The sequence below is a fragment of the Mus caroli genome, chromosome 10 (genome assembly GCF_900094665.2).
Source record: "Mus caroli chromosome 10, CAROLI_EIJ_v1.1, whole genome shotgun sequence".
Lineage (NCBI taxonomy): Eukaryota > Metazoa > Chordata > Mammalia > Rodentia > Muridae > Mus > Mus caroli.
This window is the reverse complement of record NC_034579.1, coordinates 46,622,340-46,640,530: the sequence shown is the minus strand read 5'-3', so window position 1 is coordinate 46,640,530 and position 18,191 is coordinate 46,622,340. Positions and strand designations below refer to the sequence as shown.

General features: G+C 38.3%; 1 protein-coding gene across 3 annotated transcripts in view; it reads right to left on the bottom strand.

Annotated features, from left to right (window-relative positions):
* Rfx6 (regulatory factor X6) overlaps nt 1-12,489 on the bottom strand; it is a 52,805-nt gene extending 40,316 nt beyond the window's left edge. The window contains exons 1-4 of one of the 3 annotated variants that reach the window (XM_021174814.1): nt 12,227-12,489; nt 11,820-11,976; nt 8,207-8,330; nt 6,475-6,536 (exon numbers count right to left, since the gene is read on the bottom strand). In XM_021174814.1, coding sequence (XP_021030473.1) covers nt 6,475-6,536; nt 8,207-8,330; nt 11,820-11,976; nt 12,227-12,446 — 563 coding nt within the window. In that variant the 5' untranslated portion in view covers nt 12,447-12,489. Of the gene's footprint in view, nt 1-4,345; nt 4,590-6,474; nt 6,537-8,206; nt 8,331-11,819; nt 11,977-12,226 lie in introns of those variants that run through there. The other 2 variants (XM_021174816.1, XM_021174817.1) reach the window with 2 other exon arrangements.
* Between the last annotated feature and the right edge of the window lie 5,702 nt (nt 12,490-18,191).

Sequence of the window (18,191 nt, the reverse complement as noted above, 5' to 3'; positions counted from 1 at the left end):
CTTTCTTTCTTTCTTTCTTTCTTTCTTTCTTTCTTTCTTTCTTTCTTTCTTTCTTTCTTTCTTTCTTTTTGTGTATATGGGCACATGATGTGTGTGCATGAGTGTGTGTATGTGTGTATGTGTGGGTGTGTGTGTGTGTGTGTGTGTGTGTGATGTGTTGGAATGTGTCTGTGAGTGCCTGTGTCTGGAGGCCAGAAGGAAAACTTTGAGGAGTAAGTTCTCTTCTTCCACCATGATGTCTAGAGACCATGTTCAAATAATCAGGCTTGGGGGCCAAGAGTTTTATCCAATGTGCCATCTTACCAACCCTGAGGTTCATTTAAAGGCAATTATTTAACAGCTGTATGGGTTTGAGGGCAAAATTCAAGGTCACAGTTTCACAGGGCAACTCTGTACTTCAACAGTGTATGTTGCCTTCATTCCTGAAATGCAGAAGATGCAACTAATTTTTTTTTAAAATCTCAAGCTTACTCACAATTAGAAATTATTAAGCCAAGTAGATTGAATACATGTGCATTCATACACACACTCTCTATGAGTCATTATGAGTTAGAGTAGCACAAATAGTCAGCATGAATCCCGCAGACCTGCAGCATTGATCAGGGTGTTTCATATTTGATCTTCCACGTGTAAATAAAGCCTTCTAGATTACATGCTTCCTGTAACAGGGAGTCAATAAACTTGTTGAATATTTGAATATATGGAAAAAGTTTTAAAACTAGCAATGTGTCATAAAACAGACTATATAAATTACTTGCCAATTAAAGTCCAGCAGATACAACCATGTATGTGTGATTGGCACAATCTAAAATTTGGCAAAGGTCAAAATATTTTATCACATGTGATATATGGAAAAATATTCAGTCCTTTCACCCAGTTACAAGCACTTTGTAATCTTAGCTGTTTCTGCCTGGATTACTGGCTCTCCATAAAGAGCTTGTGCTGGCTCCAGCCATTGTTTTGTTGAATGTCTTTCTTCCTTCCTGGGCTAGGATTGTTTCTTAGTCAACTTTGAGGTATATTGTTAGTGAGTGAAACTGCCTACCCTCTGAGGCAAAACTAATCTCTCTGTCCACTGAATTCCATTCTTGGCCATTTATCCCATTGTACCTTTATCCTTGTAATCATTAGTATCTCTGCCAATGGCTTAAGCACTAAGATTTGAAGATATCCTCCGGCATTTATCAATCTTTGTGTCCTATGCACTTGAAAACCAATAATACATAAGCATGCATCCAGTAATTTTTTCTTTTTTAGTAAACACCTGACATTGTGAATTTCCATGTTAACAATAAAACACTTGAGCAAAACCAAAGCTGAATGTTTAAATATTTTATAGGACCTACATGAGGTCAACAAAATCAGAAAGGAAGCTGCTGGTGACACAAATCTTGGGATTTTACTCTGTCCACTGCTGTGCTCCAGTGTCTCATACCTAGGTTCTTTGGGAGCAAACAAAACAATCTTTCCCCCCTTAAGCTTCCTTTTGTTCTAACAAAGCACCTGTTATCATCTTAGTGATGATTTAGTGTCTTTCAGAGAAGAGAGGAGATAGTGCACGAGCAACCCTGGCTTCCTAGAGTTAAATATAAACCCCGTCACACTGGGAGGAGTGAGTTCATGCAGGGTACGCACAGATTCTTCATCTCCACTGCAGCATTTTAAAGCATCGTTTGTCATTAGTAGATTTGGCTAAAACAAACCTCACTAAGAAATGTTTCCAGGAAGATTGCAACAAAGTAACATATGCAAGTACATGGTAAATAAGAATGAAATTTGCTTCACTGTTTTGACTTATGTATCTCTGTCCCCTTCTTGTTTTGTGGGCCATTCTAACAGGTCATGATTCTTTAACACTGTATGATTACACCCATTTTACTAAGGGAAACATCTTATAAATACCATTATGATTTCTGAGCATGGTTAGTTATGTTGTCTAGAAAAAAAAGAGTTTGTCACAAAATTAGTCTTTCTGGTTTTCTAACAATATTGTGTCCATTCATTAACACCACTGTCCTCTGCCGTATGCTTTCTGTCAAGTGACTGATCTTATTTATATGTTATGAACACAAAGGAATGTTTAATTAATACATGGACTCAAAATAACCATTACAGATTCTCAGTAGACTATGTGAGACTATTTCCTTTCTCCTTCGTGGCCAGCATGTTGACCTTCTGTCTAGCACTTTCCCTCATCAGCTGATCAGGATACACCTACGCTGACACTTCTTTTCCTCCTCACTTCTCATATAGAATTCCTGAAACATATGTTCCCACTGAGCTACTGACCCTGATGTTAGTTGTTTACATTACACAAATGATCACTGATAAGGAAATGATAGGGTTAAGCGGCTCAGGGACTTGCAATAACTTGCTGTGATAAGAGCAGCTGTCATATCAGTTTTTATTAACCCACTAAATCACCACTAATAAATAAGATAATAGCTTTTGTTCATCATGTCTGAAAACCAAGATTTGGTTGATCAAAGTCTACAAGAAATTAAAATGTAACTTTGATTCAGTCTACCTTGTACATGATATCTATTAAAGAGCAGACTTACAACATCCCTTACTTTATTCATCTTTTTTGAGCAAAGACACAAACAGGCTTTTTTGTTTCACTTATATCCCCAAAGGCTAGCCACTATCGAGACTGTTAATATGATGCTTATTAATATTAATAGTGAAAACTCTTTGATAGTGGATAACCTATCGTATCATTCTTTGTATCTCCAAAACTCTTTAGAACCATGCTTTGTACCTCAATTCCAGCTGAATGTATCAATTATTCCTGAAATGCTCAGAATCATAAATATGAATGATTTATTCTGTGGTGCCTATAGAATTTCATTTTTTGAAAACTTAAATTTAAAAATGTAAAAGAAACTACAGCTCTATGTACTCTTTTGGCATCAAAGAAAGGAGAAGAAACATGGAGATAATGTTTTCTGTCTTGATGTCTACTTATATACAGTTAATGTTATTGCGGCTGGAAAAATAAGGCTTAAGGAAGAGAAATGGAGTTCACTTGATTTGTAGACTTGGCTATCACTTTGATACACCTTGTCACATAGATCATAGCTTCCCAACCTTTAGAATCCATATATTGGTATGAAATGGAAAGAGACTTTATTCCATGAATCCAAGTACATCTGAGGTCAGTTTCAGAAACTGTGATACCCACTTCCTGTCCAGAACACAGAAGAGCTGTTTAGATCCATCTTCACCTAGCAGCAATTCCATCTGACATCCCAAACAAAATATTTAACAATTGATTATTCTATGAAAATATGGAAAAATTCAAAACTTACTCAACACTACAATAAAATGAGTTAAAATTCTGGTAGAAAGCGTAATTTCCTGATTTTTCTAAATAAGATTACTTCATTTATATTTATGTCTCAGTTTTCCATGTTTGCAACAGTAATAAAATATTTGTTATAAAATTTAAACCTTTAAATGCTAAATACCTAGCTGAAATAATAATTGGAAGATAATGTATTTACCTCGAGGATGCTTAGGGTTAAAATTAAGAGGCTAAGAGTTCATTGGTTGTGCAAATTTGCTTTCATACAAAATATATATCACTAAAATTAGTGACTAAAGATTAATAAAATAGTATTGTCTTTAAGGAAGAATGTAATAGTACTTAATAACTGCTTGAGCAGTACAAAATTAATAAAATCTCAATTAAAATATGAATAATAAACAGTTTAATAAATTAATTGTTTGGGTAGTATGATTGATACTAGAAACAAGTGGTTTTCTTAATTTTACTACTTGATAAATATATACTTTAGAGTCAGTTGAACCTTGGTATAAATGCCAGCATTGTTAGTGTGTTGTGTCCTTGTGGACTTAAGCAAGTCAATAACATTCTCACTACAGTGTCCCTATTTATATAAAAAAAATACATTTTTATCTTGTATCATTATTGAAAGGATTAGACCTAAGGAATGTGTGTGTTTGTGTGTGTGTGTGTGTGTGTGTGTACAATTCAATAGACAAAAACTTCATTGCACTGCTGATTTTTGATGCTTTCAGTCACAATTTTCTCTTATAAAAGAATATCAACATAAAGTTGAAAGGGTACTTGATCTTCCATTAATATTATTTAAATGTTATTTAATTCTTAAAATAATGATACAAGGTATCACAGCCCACTTTACTGATAAAGGCTGCTTGATCTATCTGTTCTCACACAGTTACATATGGAAGCATAGAATTCAGCCTGATTCGTTCAACTTTCACTCATGTTCCAACCATTAGGCATGATGTCTTAGATGTACTGTCTTCCACAATAAAATCTGAAGATGTCATTTAGAAGCAAAACCAGAAATGTTACCTGGATAAGTATAATCATATTAGAACATTACCATTTCTAAGATGATCCTTGCTATCTTTTGACATATTTTGTTTACACAGTGGACATTATTTCTACTTATAATATAAAAAAGCCCAAAAGGCTGATAGCCATGTCATAAAAAGCAAATGGTATATCAATAAGGCAGAAAAATTCAAATTGTTAGGCCTCAATAATGTCAATGGCTCTTAATTATCAAATAAGTTGCCAGAAGTCACCAAATGTTGCTATATCAACGTAAGAACTGGAGTGTGGCTGTGTCACAATGGGCAGAGTTAATGATTCATCACTAATCCTAAAGGCTCCTTCTGGGACTAATTGACTTTCTCTGCAGCCTGCCCACCCACCCTCTTCCAGATCCTGTCAAGAGGATTGCTTGTGTTGCTTTGCCTCTTTGCTCTCTGTCTTTCTACTTCAAACACTGTCTGATCTCACCTCTACTTACACAATATAGTACTTTAGAAACCATCAAACTAGACTGAGCCCAGCTTGAAATAAAGCTGACTTGGTTAGAAGGAAAAAGCCCCAGTGTGGTATTTTACTCTTCTTTCACAGGCCATAGTAATTTTTAAAGTACCTAAAAATCAGCAAAGTAAGTATTGATTGATAATAAATTATGTGTTAGACAACAGAAAGGACTAAAAATGAATGAGACAAAGTATCTGTCCTCATAATAGTATCTGCTTAGGAAGAAGGTAAATTAATATCATATTTAATGGATATAAATAAACAGCTATGAAAGTGCAAAGAACTTACCCAAATTAACAGAACAAGAGTACATTCAAAAGAGAAGCTTCATAATGCATACCTTGAAGTGGCTAAGCTTTCAAAATACATACATGGACAAGAGTGTCCTCAGCAGAGAAAGCTAACATGGAAGAGAGACATTTGGGTGATTCAAAAGGTACTGGGGGTGCTAATTTAGGGGCAGCCATAGCAATATACTGATAACTGAGAAGTAAATAATACGGGGGGAAAACAGGTTGAAACTAAATCATACTACACTTTGCATAACAAGGTAACAAGCTGTCTTTAAGAGTAAAAATCATGAAGTAGTGAGAAGAGACATATAATGAAGGTGCAAAATATGTACGGGATTTTTAAAATCTCAGTATGGAACAAAACAAAATATCTTCTCTTCCAAAATATATTATGGATTACATAATTAAATATTTTTGAATGCTGGGTTAAATAAAACTTTATTGAAATTAATTTCACTTATTTATTCTTACTTTTTTGCTATGGTTAGTAGAAAATTTTAAACTAATATGAGGCTGCATTATGGGTCAGCATCACACTGAAATTCAGGAGACTGCCTGCAAGGTAGAAGGATGGGAGGAAGCTGTGAAGTGACTCAGACTCCATAGGTCCATGTTCTGGGTTGAAGAGGGAGGTTGACAGAATGAGCAAGTACTAGGCAGTAGGCCAAAAAACAAGTAATTCTAGAAATAGGCTATTTGAGTTTTACCCAGAAACAGAAGTACTCTGGTAAAGTAATGTGCCTAGCTCTAGGAACAGCGACTAGTCACTAGTCTTTCAAGGAACAGCAAAGAAGATAAAAGAAAAGTGGTGGAGGGTATGACAGGTATGACCTGATAGATTTGTTTTTTAAATATGAAGATTTGATCCTGTTCAAAAATGTAAATGTGGACAGACGAGCCACTGGTGAGTATGGGTTAATGGAGATCTACAGAGAGTTATGAAAGAATATCCAAGAATTTCAAGGGGCAGGAAGCATATAGCTCATTGTATGTTTACATTTATAGTGAGAGATGAAAAAGTCGGTTATTGGGCATGCCATTTAGATTGAAGGGAGAAGATGGGATATTACATGACTGAAATGACCATCGGGATGAAAACAATTGAGGAGGAACTTGAAGCGTGTCAGGACTCCCCTTGTAGTATTGACCTTATCCTTTAGGGGATGTTGTCGTGTGTGTGTGTGTGTGTGTGTGTGTGTGTGTGTGTGTGTGTGTGTGTATGTATGTTAGTTAGTTCTTATAGTTGGTCAGCATCTATCTTACTAAAAAAATATGTGGTTCCATTCACTGATAAGACAATGTTACCTTATGTCTATAAGTATAAAGAGAAACCTAGTATTCTGTTCTTACTTTGAATGTCCTCTCGTTCCAAGTCTTCGAGTTGTTAGGAGGGGAAATTTTTGGCGAATTGTCTAAAAAGAAAGACAAGATTTAGAATATGTGTAGTTCTATGCAAAGTACTCATATCCTAATTCTAGAAAGTAAATGGTAAACCAAAAGGAACACTTAAAGTAACATGCATGTATTGATAAGAAATACATCAATTATCATGGTTACTTTATTTATGCCAAAGGAAGATTGTTTCAATTCCTTTATAATAATTCCATCCAGAGGTTTACCCATATTAAATATCCACCACCTTTCTGAAAAGATCTTTGGATCTTAAGCGAGCTCCATGGAAATTTTGATGGGTTAATTACTTCTAGTTTAATTGGACATTCAAGGTGCTCTATGAGTCCCACTTAGACATTATCACCATAGGGTAGGCTCAGAAAAATGATAGTGCTATTATGGGCATTAGAAGCTGTTTCATCCAACTTTAGAGGGTATACTAAGCCTTGAAGAGATTATTTATCAGCAAGTATCACAATAAGCTCATCACAGGCATGGCTAGATCCTAGGCCCCTTGAGAAACATTACATTGTCTCTATAAGAAAACATGCTTTCAAAATAATTAACTACTTTTTAGTATTATTTTATTTTATATGTATAAGTGTTTTACCAGCATGTATGTCTGTGTACTACATGTATGCAGTGCCCATGGAGGCCAAAAGAGGTATGAGATGCCCTGGAACTAGAGTTACAGAGGTTCATTTGACAAAGCAATCAGTTCATTTAACCACGAAAGGATATCTCCTACCCCCAAAATAATCTGCTTCTTTAAGGTATGACATTGGTCTACTTTTAAAGTGGTGAGCTGGCCAGAAAGAAACATGTCCATAAATCCAGCACTCAACAGGGTGAGCAGGGGGACCACAAGTTCAAGGTCAACCTGGGCCTGCTATATACCTGTATATAAATCACCTGCCTCAATCCCCTCCTGGGAAGCCTGAGGAGATGGACCATAACACTTGATTTCTGGACAATGAGTCTTCTACAAGTTAGAATTTGGACTTTGGAAGTGAAATATTTGAAATCCAAACTCCCTACAGTTCTACTAATATATCCCTAGATTCCCAGACAACAGATGACTGGTAGAGGCTTCAAAGATGAAAACTTTACCAAGCAATTGATATTGTTCTCTAGTTCTCAAAATGATATGAACATATATAAGCCATCCAGTGTCAGACTCAGATTCCCATCCTAGTGATAGAAATGTTAAATGACAGAAATGTAACCAATCCCATTATAAAATATGTCAATTCTGTGGCATAAACATAATCAAACTAAGAAAAAGATGAAGGCCAACTGCTTAAGTAATAGAGTAAAAATCTGTCAAAAACTCAAGTATTTGGACTGTATAAATAATAAGAAAAGCCTGATTTTATGGGTTCACCTTCACTTGCTTTTACTTTCCATTATAGTTTATACCAATCTCTTGAATTCATCCTCTCTGAAGAAACATGCTACTTTTGTATGGAGCTTGCTTTGAGCACACATTAGATCTGATATCCAGTAATCTGTGACTCAAAAAGAAAAATCAAGGTATACACATATAGCAGTTCCAGACATAAATTTCATTTATGCCTGTAAAGCAAATGTCTTAACATTGTCTAAGAGAACTCATTTAGGTAAATTTAGTTACACATTGTCTAACGAAAATATTAGTTATAAGGCAGTATAGCCAATATATGTCGTATACCTTTCCAAAGGTGGCTGCACAAGCTGGCTCCAGTTTCTCTTTCCTGCAGAAATCTAGGTAGTGAGCATAAAGAATGCACCGTGGGAGGCAAACTCCTTCACACACTATGTAATTGTCTTCAAGCCTGAGAGAAAAGGCAAAGAATTAGGTCAACCCTTTTCACTATTATGTCCCTACTCCCTCAATGACAACGTTAGTTTTGAAAAGAGACCATATAAAAGTGAGTTGATGAGTAGATACACATGGACTTTCTCTATTTTGGTTGCTATTTAAAATAATACCAGGATGAAATAAGCAAAAAAAAGTTATGTGCTATATATCTCAAAATTGCTAAGGGAGGAATTTGCATGTGATTTCCATTAAAAACACCATAAACTGCTGTTAATGTTAAGGAGTTTATATATATATATATATATATATATATATATATATATATATATATATATACTCCTTACACAGTTGTCACTATCCAATGTTTACATAATCAGAACATACCAGTGGACTTTAAATTGTGTACAAAGATTATGATAAGTGTCTATTAATTTCTCTTGGAAAGGAAAAATCTCTTGATGATGCCATTTTGCTTGGCAAGCTTTAGGAACAACGTCTCCAAGTCAGAAGCAGAAGGATGATCAGAAGTCGGAGCTGACACCCTCCTCACATCTGGAGAAGCAAGTGACAATTTCCTGAAGAGGGCCATCTCTAAGAATATGGCTGGTAATCCATAAGTGCTAAAGGCCTCAGTTCTACAATTTAGGGAATAAATTCTGTCAACAACCAATAAGATTAGATAAAAAAATGTCTAGTGTGAACTCTCAGCATCAACTAATTTCTTCATTTCTATCGGGTATTACTATGAACTTAGTGTCAAGGTGACCTGTCTAGGATCCTGACCCACAGAAGCTCTGAGATGATATGCTTGTGTTGTAAGTAAGTATACACATGGAACCACAGGAACACAAACAAGTCACAAGAATTAATTTTAGAAGAGTAAAATCCACAGCAAACAGCTGTTAGTACAATTACAATGTGATCTTAATGTAGTAACCACTCCTTCCAGGCCATCGTTTCAAATACTAGGTCTTACTGCTGTATAAATCTTCACTGTTCAGTACTTTACTCTTTGATCTAGGACTATGAATGGTGAAATTAAAGATGCTGTGTTTTTAGAAGAACCTCTTCAGCTCTTCGAAAAACCACTAGGCTTCACCCTGTCAAAGCTTATGGGCCCTTACTTTTATCCACACACTACTGAACAACAAAAGGTACTGTATTTGTTTGGGAAAGATACCATGGTAAACTCATTTCACTGAAGCTGAAATGAAAATGATCTTTCTACTCTTACACCTTTTTATTGCGATTACACCAATATTCACCTAAATTTTCATATATAACTGAGACAATATATATAAATGTCTCTAAACACAACCTACAATCCAAACCCTATAGTATAGATCTAACTATATAAGCTTTGCAAATCTGGGTAGATTTCCACTTAACTTCAACTACACGTAATGTAATAAATAAAATCTGTGTTGCAATCATCTGAATGACAACCTAGAAACCAAAGATTTTAGATTCTATTCCCCTTTTTTTCAAAAATTTCAGTAAATTACTTTTACTAAAATGTACTTATATGAATTTCATGTTTAATAAAACATAATTATTTACAACATAAGAGCAATGTAATATGCAGTATTAGTCAGAATAAAATGGATACATCTTATTCTTTAAGACTTTGGATACATTCTCTCTTCTCTCTCTCTCTCTCTCTCTCTCTCTCTCTCTCTCTCTCTCTCCCTCCCTCCCTGCCTCCCTCCCTCTCTCTCTCTTCTGGTTGTTTGTTTGTTTTTCGAGACAGGGTTTCTCTGTGTAGCCCTGGCTGTCCTGGAACTCACTCTGTAGACCAGGCTGGCCTTGAACCCAAAAATCTGCCTGCCTCTGCTTCCCAAGTGCTGGGATTAAAGGCGTGTGCCACCACTGCCTGGCTGGATACATACTCTCAATGCACACCAAATAAAAGCTAGGGAACCTGTTTCATAAGGTTCAGACACTAAATTATTTTTTTTTAATTAAAAAGATCCAAACCAACTAGGATATAGTATTTCAAAACAAATAAATTTACCTATCTAAAATTGAATAGCTAACTGACAATAAAAGCTGGAGTTAATAAGTCACATTTTTACTTTGATTTTCAGTTCTAATTTTTAACACTCCAACCACAATTCTACAGCCTCACAAATTTCTCAAAATTCAAGGAACTTGGTGTATTTTTTTTTAAATCTACAACATTCTTTTTCTTCAGAAGATTGGGAAAATGTGCTCTATAGTCTTCAAAAATGAACAATCTTATGAGAAAGAAACAGCTATTTAAAATTTCAGTTTAAAGATAGGAATATAATACCCACTATGCATTTATTTGGATAGTTATTTTTATATTTATTGTTTTCCCTTCAAAACTCTGAGTTAAGCTAGACATATGTATGTATGAATTTTGAAACACTCAAGATTGTTTCCAATTACTCAATTTGAATTGAAAACCTGAGAGTAATCACTCAAAATCCTTTAAAGTAAATTTAAAATTAAACATTATTTTCCAAATATCCTGATGACAGTAGTTGTTTCCTAAATATTCCAGATAGCTTCTTAATTATTTACAGTTTTGGGGTATTTTCAAGTAATAATCATGACAGCAAACTTTATCTATTAAAATGTAACTTTACAGGCATATTTATTTTCTATTTCAGACATTGAAAGGGTTCAAGCATATACGTTCAGAACATCCGGCTATAAAAATTAGAACTTAATGTTTAAAACAAAAATACAGTTTACAAGTATTTATAGATTTTATTTTTCTAATTCTTAGATAATAATATAGGGGGGAGAGAGAGAGAGAGAAAGAGAGAGAGAGAATATAACTTACCAGTAAATAATTAGTCTTTATTTATTACTTGGAATTGGGGGAAAATCTTGTCCCCCAAATGCTTCACATTATGCAACGGTTCTTAATGACACGTTCTTATTTAGATATCTTTTCCGTTTGCAGAAAGTATTATAAAACACACTTCATATGTAGAAGACCTACTGATTATTTCTCAATTTTTAAAAGACTTGGGCAAAAAAGTTAATCTGTGGTGTTTTACTATATTAAATCATGTATGCAATATGCTGTAAAAACTGAAAATTATTTAATCATGCCTGCTTGAGTGATTTTGTTTTCTGTTTTGTACTTTTAACTCAATCCATCTGTTTTGACTGACACAGTACCTGCCCTCCTATGGATTAAAACAGAGAGTTAAACGCCTTCCATTTTTCGCTGTTCTGAAGGATCATATCTCGAAAACATAAAAATATCAAAGAAATATATTTTATGTTCAGCAAACAATCACAGAAAAATTCATCACAGCTTACATGTGAAGAACCTGTGGCTTTAGCTTTTCATCAGGGTCAGAATAGGTCTCTGTGTGCATACGCAGTGCAAGAAAACAGGTGCATTTGTCGTGGGTCTTTTAAACTTGTGGAAGTTTTAAGGAGAAGCAAGTTGAGGAAAGCCAGGGTCTTAGAGACACGGGCTGGTGGACGTCAGCCAGTGCGGGTGACAGGACCAGCTTACCACTGCAGGGTGAGCTGCGTCTGCTTCTTCTTATCCTTCATGATCTGGGTGATGCTCTTCTTCTGAGAGAGCTGTGGGTCGGCTGCTTTGGTCTTGCTCTCCTGGGTGTCCACATCCTCTTCTTCCGAGGAAAAGTTGCCGTTGTTTAACTGCATTTCTGAGGGCGAGTGTAAGGAATGACAAAGAACAAGGGAACACGCGATCAGTCCAGAGACCTCCACACCCACCTTGCTTTGCACCCAAGGAGGAGCAAGGCAGGAGGTGAGCAAACCCTCAGAGTTAACAGTGTTTCTGGTGAAATGAAATGGTTCTGAAAGAGCAGCCTACTTTATGCGTATTCAGAGTGTTTCTTTTTTATTCTTGGACACCCTTAGGACTCAGCACCGCAGCCGGGCGAGTGGACTCACCTGATTTAACTCCCACCTGCAGCCCAGGATCTCCGCCTTTCTCCCCACTACTCCTAGCGCCCGTGGCTTCTCCGGTCACCAGGTAAGCACTGTCCTCAGGGTAGACCAGCAAGCCCTTGCCAAGCAGCTGCGCGCAGCACTCCTCCGCGATCTCGGAGGGAAGTTGGGGTGAAGGCTGCCCCTGCACGAAAGCTTCCTCCAGTTCCCGGACCTTAGCCATCCTTCCCACCGCCCGGACCTCGGCACGTCGCCGGGCTTGAAGGAGCACTGTGTAGAGCCCAGAGCCCCGGGGCGGGGCGGGGCGGGGCTGGGGAACCTGTGGCCGCTGGGCAAACTCCAGAGCCCCCGATGGTGGAGAGGGGACTGGATGAACAGGTACCGCACAGATGGCAGGGTGGAGGAGGGCGGAGGCGATGCTGCCTTTTTTCCAAGTGTTTCGCTCGGTCTTGGCAGAAGCTTGCTCCCAGTTCACTTCCACATTGGCTGTCAGTCAACGAAGGAGCACTTTCCCCTTCGTTTGTTCTCTCTTGCCTTGTTCTAGACCTAGGACCACTTCTCTACTGAAAACTTCCTGAAGGATCCTATAAAGCTCAGCTCTTCTCTCTAGTGGGACAAGCAACATCACTTTTCCCCATCAATTCTCAGGAGACTTTAATCGAGGTACCTGCCTGGTCAGCCTTGACTTGAGTATAGGGTGGAAGTGAACAAAACCCAGAGTACCCTTCCCTGGTCTTTGCACAGCCTGGGTCAGATGTATTCCCAAAATAATGCAAGGATTGAAGAGCACCCTTTTCAGTGGCTGGAAGACAGAGACACTGCTCTGTATTTTGGGTACTTAGGTCTCACATCCCTCTAAACTATTGAGGTTGGAGGAAAAGATACCATTCAAACTTGCATGTGCATCACTTACAATTCCTCACTTCATGCCCAGCAGTGGAACGAATATTTTCTGAAATTTAATAATATCTCACTCCCAAATGACAAAACATGTATTTGTTTCAAAGTAAGTTGGGCTTTCTATGAAGAATGGGGCTATGTGGAGATTTGGGATCCGACTGCCTGGCTGACTCACTGTTTTTTTCTTATTGTATTCTCTGTTCTTTGGACAAACAGGCCCTCCAGGAGAAAGAGGGATCCTGCCTTGGTTTCCATTGCTTCATCGCAGCTAACCCTGTATCTTCTTTGGGGAGATTAGAAAGCGACATCACCTTTGAGTTTAGCATGAAATAACATTAAACTGAAACCACACAGAGAAAGCAAAATGAGACCCAGAGTGGCAGCTGACTAAAGGGACAATTACAGCAACAATCCAACAGAGAGAGCAGCCTTTCCCAGGGCAGCTCAAGCTGCGCTTCTGTGACTGCTTCCTTTTCAGCAGCACTTGCTGGAAAAAGCCTCACTTCTCCCGAAGCTCATCTCACCTGCTTCCTTTGGATGCTGTACATTGGCTGTAGCCACACACTTTCCCACACACTCAATGTTCCCTACCTAGGATAATTAGTCTTCTCTGCCTACTCCTCTGAAAGCCTCCCAGCCTGCTTCGTGTGTAGGGCTTTTCTCTTTAGTGCTCAAGTGTACAGTATGCTACCTTTCCAGAGACACACTCCAGGGTGTTCTGTAACAGGAGTCCTCTTTGTGTTCCCAGCAGGGCTCTATCCACTCAGGTCACTCAACAATGACAAAAAGGTTCAGAAAATGACTACAATTTCTCCTTTAATTTTAAAATACAACCTACTTGATATCCAGGAGCTGTGTTTGTGTATGTGAGTCATATAGACACTAAGTGAATATTTGGCAATTTTCCAATTGAACTGATCAATGAAAATGCAAACTAATACCTTATAAGGCCCTAAACAAATTTTTGGCTGTATTTTTAAAATAAATTGTCTCTCTTATAAAACACCATTGAGATTCTTTGTGCTTCTCTTCAAAATTAGGAACCATAAATAGGCAAGTGAAAGTAAAGGTATTAAATCAGTGATCAATAATCCTCCAACATTAAAAATCCCACGACAAGGCTTCAGTAGTAAAATGCATCTAAAGTTTGAAGAATTGATGCTACTCTACAGGGGCATGTCTACCATCATTCTGGATGAGCATGGGTGTGATTCCAATACCTTCATTTCCATGGGGATGTGTTTCAAGATCCCCAGTGTTACTTGAAACTGTAGGTGGTATCAATCATGGAACCAAAGCCAATCTGTCCTCCATTATTTTATGTACTGGTGTCTCCTCTGTCTTTCATTTGGGGATCAAGAAAAAGTAAAACAACAGTTAAAGAAGCCTCAGCCCAAGCCATGAAGCATCCCAACATTCCATCTCACAACCAGAAAGTGGGTTCCGTACAGGCCAGGATATAATCATTCTTTATCCATGACATTTCTTGCAGATTATTGTCCATAGGGTCCATCACTGTGTCCGCCTTTGAACATGAACTTCCACCATGCCTCTCTAGCAGAATTCCAGGTCTGCAGCTTCAGACTGCCAAGACACTTTTGGCCTCTTTTCTTTATTCTGAGGCTTCCAGCTTCTTGAGCTAAACTGATACTTGTTTCAGCCTGCAGTTGGCCATTGTGGATTTATCTCTGCATATAATTACATATGATAATCCAATGAACCTTCTTATAACTGTGAATGCTATTGGTTCTGTTCCTCTGGAAAACACACTTTTTTGGGGGGAGGGAGGAAGGGCAGAAATATTAATGAGAAAAGAAAAGCATTTCAATTAATATTGCTGAAACATAAAAGAGTGACTATAGACTCCTACTTCGTGCAATACACAAAAATCAAGTTAGACTAGAGATCTAGGAATAAGATCTGTAACTGTACAGCTCTTGGAGACCTTAGCATGCATATCCCTGGCTTTGGATTTGGCCCAAGCTCCTTAAATACAATGAGATGGAAGCAGCTTAAATAATAAATAAATAAATAAATAAATAAATAAATAAATAAATAAATAACGAGACCAATCAAATTCCTTCAGAATATGTACACCTGAAGACTACCAGACACTCAGACAAATCAGTGTACTCAATAGGAAAATATTTTAAAATATCCCATAAGGTTCTAATATTCATAATACATAAAAAACCTTTATGGTAATACAATCAAAATAGCCTAATTTTTACAATGAGCAAAAGAAGTGGATGTAAAGTTGGGAGAGTAGAGAAGGAGAAGCAAATGTGAAGGGGGATTAATATGAATAAAACACATTGTATAACATTTTCAGGGAACTAAGAAAAATTTCAAAACTGTTCTACGAATGAGAGAAATGTTTAAGCAGATATTTGTTTAATATACATATATATAACTAACAATGTTGTAAAGAGATGCTGAACACCATTCAGATTAGGAGAATTCAAATCAAACCCACAGTGAGGTACCACTTTAAACCATGAGGGCTGCTACAATCATAAATACAAAACACAAGAAATAATTGTTGGTGAGTTGTGAAATAATTGGAATTGTTCTCCACTGCTGGTAGAAAGATAAAACAGATGAAAAAAAAAGTTGAACACATGGTCCAGTAATTTCGTTCCTAGATGCTCATTCTGCTCAAGCAAATGGAAACTCAAGTAAAAATGTTCAGTATGGCATTATAGATAGTACTCCGAAAGGTGATGAAATACCAATGCCTTATGAGTTGTTAGATAACAGAGACTAAACCACTAACCAAAGAGTACACATGGAGGGATACATGTCTGCATATGTAGCAAAGAATGGCCTTATCTGGCATCAATGGGAGGGGAGACCCTTGGTCCTGTGGAGACTCAATACCCCAATGGAGGAGAACGCTAGGGAGGTGAGGCAGGAGTGGATGGATGGCTGAGGGAGCTCCCTCATAGAAGCAGGGGGAGGGAGGGGGGGGTAGGGGGCTTGCAGAGGGGAAACCAGAAAGGGGAATAACATTTGAAATGTAAATAAAATAACCAATAAGAAATTGTGTGTATATATATATATTGTTTATATTTATTTATTTATTTATATATATTTATATATATAAACAATCACCAAACAGGATATTTTACTTCATTATCATAACATATTAAGCATAGATGACACTGAGATGAAGAAATAAATTAATGTAAAATTCTGTGAGACAGAAAAAAAAAGAAATTTGACATGGCAAAACATCTAAGAGAGGGGGCTGGAGAGATGGATCAGCAGTTAAGAGCACTGGCTGCTCTTCCAGAAGTCCTGAGTTCAATGCCAACAACCACATGGTGGCTCACAACCATCTATAATGGGATCGGATGCCCTCTTCTGGTGTGTCTGAAGACAGCTACGGTGTACTTATATATAAAAAATAAATAAAACTTAAAAAAAAAACCCAAGGGAGTAGTATTCAACGATAAAAAAATGAAGTACTAATATATGATATAATAGTATGTGATCTTTAAGAACATTGTGCAAACTGAAAGAATTTACATACAAAAGCAACATATTATTACACTCACAGGAAATAATCAGAGCAAGCAAATCCATACAGACAAAAAGGTAGATCAATGTTACTGTCAGGACAAGAAGTGGGGAGACATTAGGAGTTACTCTTCTATGGTACCATATGGTTTACATAGTGGTGATGGTCAAATAATGTTGGCACGTAAGTAATTATATAATTGTACACTTAAAATGGTTAAACTGAGGAAATTGTCTCAATAAAGGTAACTACTTCCCAGGGGCAGAGCAGATGATAGACCTTTGTTCATCCTAGCTTGATGCTTGGCTTAATGGCCAAAGCCTTCTTATGTCTAGGACTCATAAAAATCAAATCAAATCATATCCAGGCAGCACAGAGCAAGAGGAGGAAGATAGAGACCCGAGGACCACTATACCACCCACAGACCTGCCCACAGATGCTGCACACAGCGTCAGGGGGCTAGAGACGTTTGCTTGCCTCCATGCCATACAGCACAGATGGTGGATGTCATCCAGGAGCCCACCAGTCCTGTGGCCAACCTGCAGCAGGAGCCACCACAATTTGAGAGTATGTGATGGTCAGATTGGAAAGAAAGAGTAGAGTGGCGTCCGCTTTATGAAGAGAGATGTAACTGGACTTCCATGGTGGAGGTGGAGGCCTGTTGTGAGTGGCCAGCCCTGTCACCTAGGACTATGGTGAGGTCCCAGTCAGAGCTACTGCTAAGAGCCATGTCTGGGTCTGTAGCTATACAGCTTCAGGGGTCAGTGTTGATGTCCATAGCTTATGTTACCACTAGAGAACATGGGGATGTCCCTGGTGCAGGCAGTGCTAAGGACCACATAAATGTCCAGGGAGGGGCTGTGCATGACTGGCCCTGCCCCACCACTGGATTTGGTGTTCTGGAAAACTGACACCAACTCTCACCAGCACTATGAAGCAGTAGGGAGAACAGCCTCTATGCCTCACCCAGGCACCATAGTAGAGCTGTCCCTGGGAGTAAGGGTAGGGGTGAGCTGACCCCAAGGGCATGAATGTGGGAGAGCTTATCTAGCCACTCATCTGCTGTAGCATGGCATGGGTGGGAGGAGGAGAGGATGCCCTCTGCCCCTTTGCCCCTTACACCTGAGGCAGTCAGGAAAGTTGACCCCAGGGACATTAGGGAGGGTAGGTTGGCCCTGTCCCTTGCAGGCAGGGTGCTACACTCAGGGAGAGTGACCCCTGCACCTGTCTGGGCAGCACAGAAGGGCTGGTCGTGAGGGGGGGTGCAGGTGAGCCAGCCCCCAAGGGTGAGAGTACAGGAGAGATAGCCCCAGCACTTGCTACTAGTCTGGCTTGAGGTGGTGTGGGTATGGAAATGATAGGACCCCAGTACCACCACCATTACCACCATCACCACCACCACCATCACCATCACCACCATCACCACCACCACCATCACCACCACCACCATCACCATCACCACCATCACCACCACCACCATCACCACCACCACCATCACCATCACCATTATCACCACCACCACCATCACCACCACCACCATCACCA